At 34.4% G+C, this 4215-nt stretch overlaps 1 protein-coding gene across 1 annotated transcript; it reads right to left on the reverse strand.

The window, feature by feature from the left end:
* Positions 1-607: 607 nt before the first annotated feature.
* LOC128028722 (olfactory receptor 6N1-like) lies at positions 608-1540 on the reverse strand. Its single transcript, XM_052616045.1, has one exon. The coding sequence runs from the start codon at positions 1538-1540 to the stop codon at positions 608-610; it is 933 nt and encodes a 310-aa protein (XP_052472005.1).
* Between the last annotated feature and the right edge of the window lie 2675 nt (positions 1541-4215).

Genomic DNA, 4215 nt, shown 5'->3' on the forward strand with positions numbered 1-4215 from the left:
ATGTCTTGAACGACCCATTTTCCTCAGCTTTCAAATGCATGTTCAACAAGTGTTGGCTTCATCCTTAAATAGGGGCCACCTGATTCACACCTGTTTCTTCACAAAATTGATGACCTCAGTGATTGAATGCCACACTGCTATTTTTTTGAACACACACCTTTCAACTAATTCAACTAATTGCCCAATTGCACAGCCTTAAGAGCGTGCATATCATGAATGCTGGGTCTCATTTGTTTTCTGAGAATCTACTGAACCTACTGGTAACTTGTTTGCCACGTAGCAATAAAAAATATACTAAAAACCTTGATTATTCTGGTTAGTCACATTGTACTGCTATTATTTTGAACAAGACTGTATATATATATTAATTACACATAACAGCATGAGCATAACAGCATGAGCATACAGTAAAAAATATTATCAAGGTGACAGTTAAATCAATATAGTTTAATACATATGACAAAAAAAGAAGAAAAAAAAAGAAAAACATACTAGCCACAACAAATTGTACATTGTTTCAGAAAAATAGAGGGGAAATGCAAGTTATTTCACAGTGTTTAAGATAGCAAAAATCTATATTTTAACAAAGAAAACTTTACTCAAATATTTATACTTCTTTTTTAAAAAGTCTCAATACTTCCTTCCGTAGTTTTGTCAGATTTAGTCCATAAATAAGGGGATTTAACATGGGAGGAACGAGTAGAAATTCTAGTGCCATGAAATTACGCAAATCTTGAGGCATTGTCATAGAACCATACCGAGTGTACAGCACATCAAACAGTAATGCAAAACTCACATTGAGCAATGCAAGCAGATGTGGTACACAAGTTTGTATGAATTTGTTTCTGCCCTCTTTTGACTTTCTACATTTTCCAATCAAGTGAATGTATGAGCAAAATATCAATACTGCATGTCCAAAATATATAATAATGATTACATACCCAATCACATTATTTACTGTTGTAGAAAAACACGACAGTTTAACAACTGACCAGTTTTCACAATATAGCTTTTCAATACTAGAGCCACATAAGATTAGCCTCGATGTTAACACAATTACAACACACATGCAAAAAAATGGAGAAAGCCAGCAGAAAAGGATGCATTCAATAATTCTCTGATTGGTCATTACTGAATGATACTCCAGTGGTCTACATATTGCCACATATCTGTCATATGCCATCACTGTTAATGTTGAAAAGTCACATAGAACAGATGAATAAATGACAAATATCTGAACCAAACATCCAGCATAAGAAATCAAGTGATATTGGGATAATAAATCATACATGAATTTAGGGTAAAATCCAGCTGTGCCAAAAAGTCCATTCATACACAAATTACATATAAATACATACATTGGCTCATGAAGCTTCTTATGCGAGATTACAGTGTAAATTATTATCACATTACACAACACAATAAATGGATAATACAGTGCAGTCAAAGAAAAAAACACAAATCTTTTTCCCATCGTTTCATTTAGTCCAGAGAGTGTGAATACCAAGACAATGGACTCATTCTCCAGTGGTGGCTGCATCTGGAATAATATGCAAATACTTATTATAATGCTATCATTATTGATTAATTAGAATAACATTATTTGTAAGTTAATTTGAAATTAAAGGGTGAATGACATATCTTACCACAGTCTCTGTTTGTATGTTTGTCAGAGTGTTGTGTAAAAGGGAGATTTGGTCTAATATATATTGAGACTTGGTCTCATGCTAATTGCTTTAAATAATCTCTCTTGAGAATCGTTTTAAAAATATGTCAAACTATGCAGTATCAAACATCATAAAAGTAATGTGCAAATAAGCACTCACATAAAAATATTGTTATTAAATCATTTTTTTTTTCTTTTTTTTGCATGCTGTTCTTTCAAAACAGATGTTAATTACTTTTACGGTATGTAAATGTATAGCAACATTGTAATTACATTATTATATATTTCAAATTATATTTGTTTTGTATACAAAAAATAGTTTGGAACAATTCCACTCATTCTCTACTATAGGAGAGGAAGAATTGTATAAACTTGTTAAATCATCTTAACCAACTACATGTATGATAGACTCTATTCCAAGCTAGGATTATAACGTTAGAACACTAATATGTTGCATAAGTATCAACATATTGTAGCTTATCTGACTCGAACCAGACAAATTAAACAGTCGATCAGGGCTGTGGTTGACACATGAGCCAAATTCCTCAGGAAGGCAACCGGAGGCCATAAATCAGTTCTAGTGCCACAAGTCAAGTTAACCAACCAAGGCCCGGTTCCCCAAAACGTTCTTATCACTAAGTAATTCTTAACCTATTCCTTAACCTCTCTCTTAACCTTGTAGCACAATTCCCGACATGTTCGTACGCTAAGTATATCTTCTGTAAGTCATACTTTCGTAAGGTTGGTCTGGACCATTCGTAAGCTCTCTCTTAGCGTTGTTTGAGCTCAAGACGCTACTGTACATCAGTCTTTAGAAACCAGCGCATCGAAGTACAAGTCAAACTATGGTATGTTGACAATGTTGTGGCTCAACAATGATTTTATGTTATTTTTTAAGACTTGTAAAAAATTATGTTCGCAATGGCTACAGGCCTATTTATGAAGTTGACTTTATGTGGTATCAGAACTAATGTGGTAATTAGTCTAGGCTTTTTCGTAATGTAATTAAAGCGAATTGGCAATACATTTTTTGATAATTAAAATCTGGCAAAAAATTTGGCTCTAAATGGCTAAGATCTATAAATGGGTAATCATGGTTGTGTCCAGTAAGCGACCATAGCAGCGATCCATGTCCTTGATTCAAAGACGGAGCCGGACGCGGAGACCATGTCAATTTTTTTATTCGGCAAAACTTAAGCCCTTCTGACATTTTGCCTGACGTGGCTATTCTCCCAAGACAACTCATTAGGGAGCTACTGGACCTTGTCAGACCTGCGCTTGCCAGGCAAACGCGGCAGAATTTTGCTTTAAGCCCTGAAGCCCAGCGCTACGTTATTTATTTTTATTTTTATTTTATTATTATTTTTATTTTTATTTTTTTGCTACAGAGAGATTTTTATTTAAAACACAAACCAATTGCAATCAATACCGCATTAAACAGAAGTAACTGCAGCTGTTTGCCAATTAATTCTGATTGTAAAGTACCTTCCATTAATATAAAAGTGTATTATATAATTTTTATTAGTCGTTAAACCCATGTCAAGAAGCGGCACAAGTAGCACAATGGGATTAAGAGGGTAGATGATTAGCGAGGGATACCCGGTTCGTTTAACCGTCACAAAATATAGTGTGAACATATTACTGACCATTTGATAATTAAATTTATAGTCTATATTCTACTGATAACTTAAAATATGTTAAAAGAAATGTTACTATAATAATTTTAGGAGTGTTTCATTTGCATAGAACGTGTTGTCTTTCTTAACGCTGTATTGCACCTTCGCGTGAAGTGGAAAATCGATTCCTGAGCAATTGATACCAACTCATTCAGCACCCTCACTTTGGACAGCGCTCTTGTTATGTCGGACGTAAGAGGCAGCGTGCTAAGAAGCTTCCTAAGGGACACTTCAGGGAACACACTTAGGAATATAAACAACTTTGGTAAGATATATCTTTCGAGGTCTTCTTAGCACGCTAAGAGTGAGCGTTATTGGGAAACCAGGCCCAACTCTTTCACAGAACAGCTTTCAACATTAACACCATTAGAACAATTATTGACAATTTCAATTCAGAGAAGAGATTGTCAAAGTAATTGAGATGCAACGCCGGACATCACATGTAAACCCTTGAGAGTACTACACAAGATCCTTGGGATTAACTTCCCCCAGCAGAACCAGACTGAAATTCCTGGGGGGGGGGGGGGGGGGGGTCTTTGAACCTCTGGTCTCCACAGAAATCTTTGTCAGATAATGGCACAGAAAACTTTTTTTTTTTTTTTTGTCTTTTCTACATATATATGGACCAAAATTTACTCAAAAATTACTTATATATTAATATCAGTCCATCGCTTCACTCCATATTCATTTATATGTAACCCACACATTTGACTATCATGTTATAATCACTTATTGTGTATGTCTTTTAATAACTATTGGATAGCTTAAGGATACATATTCATGTCTAGTATTTATGTATTCAAATCTGTTAGTTTGAAACAGTCATGACTAGGGCTGTCACTTTTCTAAAAAAAATCATTTTCGATTTTTAAG

The sequence above is a fragment of the Carassius gibelio genome, chromosome A15 (assembly GCF_023724105.1).
Source record: "Carassius gibelio isolate Cgi1373 ecotype wild population from Czech Republic chromosome A15, carGib1.2-hapl.c, whole genome shotgun sequence".
Lineage (NCBI taxonomy): Eukaryota > Metazoa > Chordata > Actinopteri > Cypriniformes > Cyprinidae > Carassius > Carassius gibelio.

What these genes read in the sequence shown, in the direction of transcription:
- LOC128028722 (XM_052616045.1), bottom strand. Translation starts at nt 1,540, where the DNA reads ATGCAGCCACCACTGGAGAATGAGTCCATTGTCTTGGTATTCACACTC.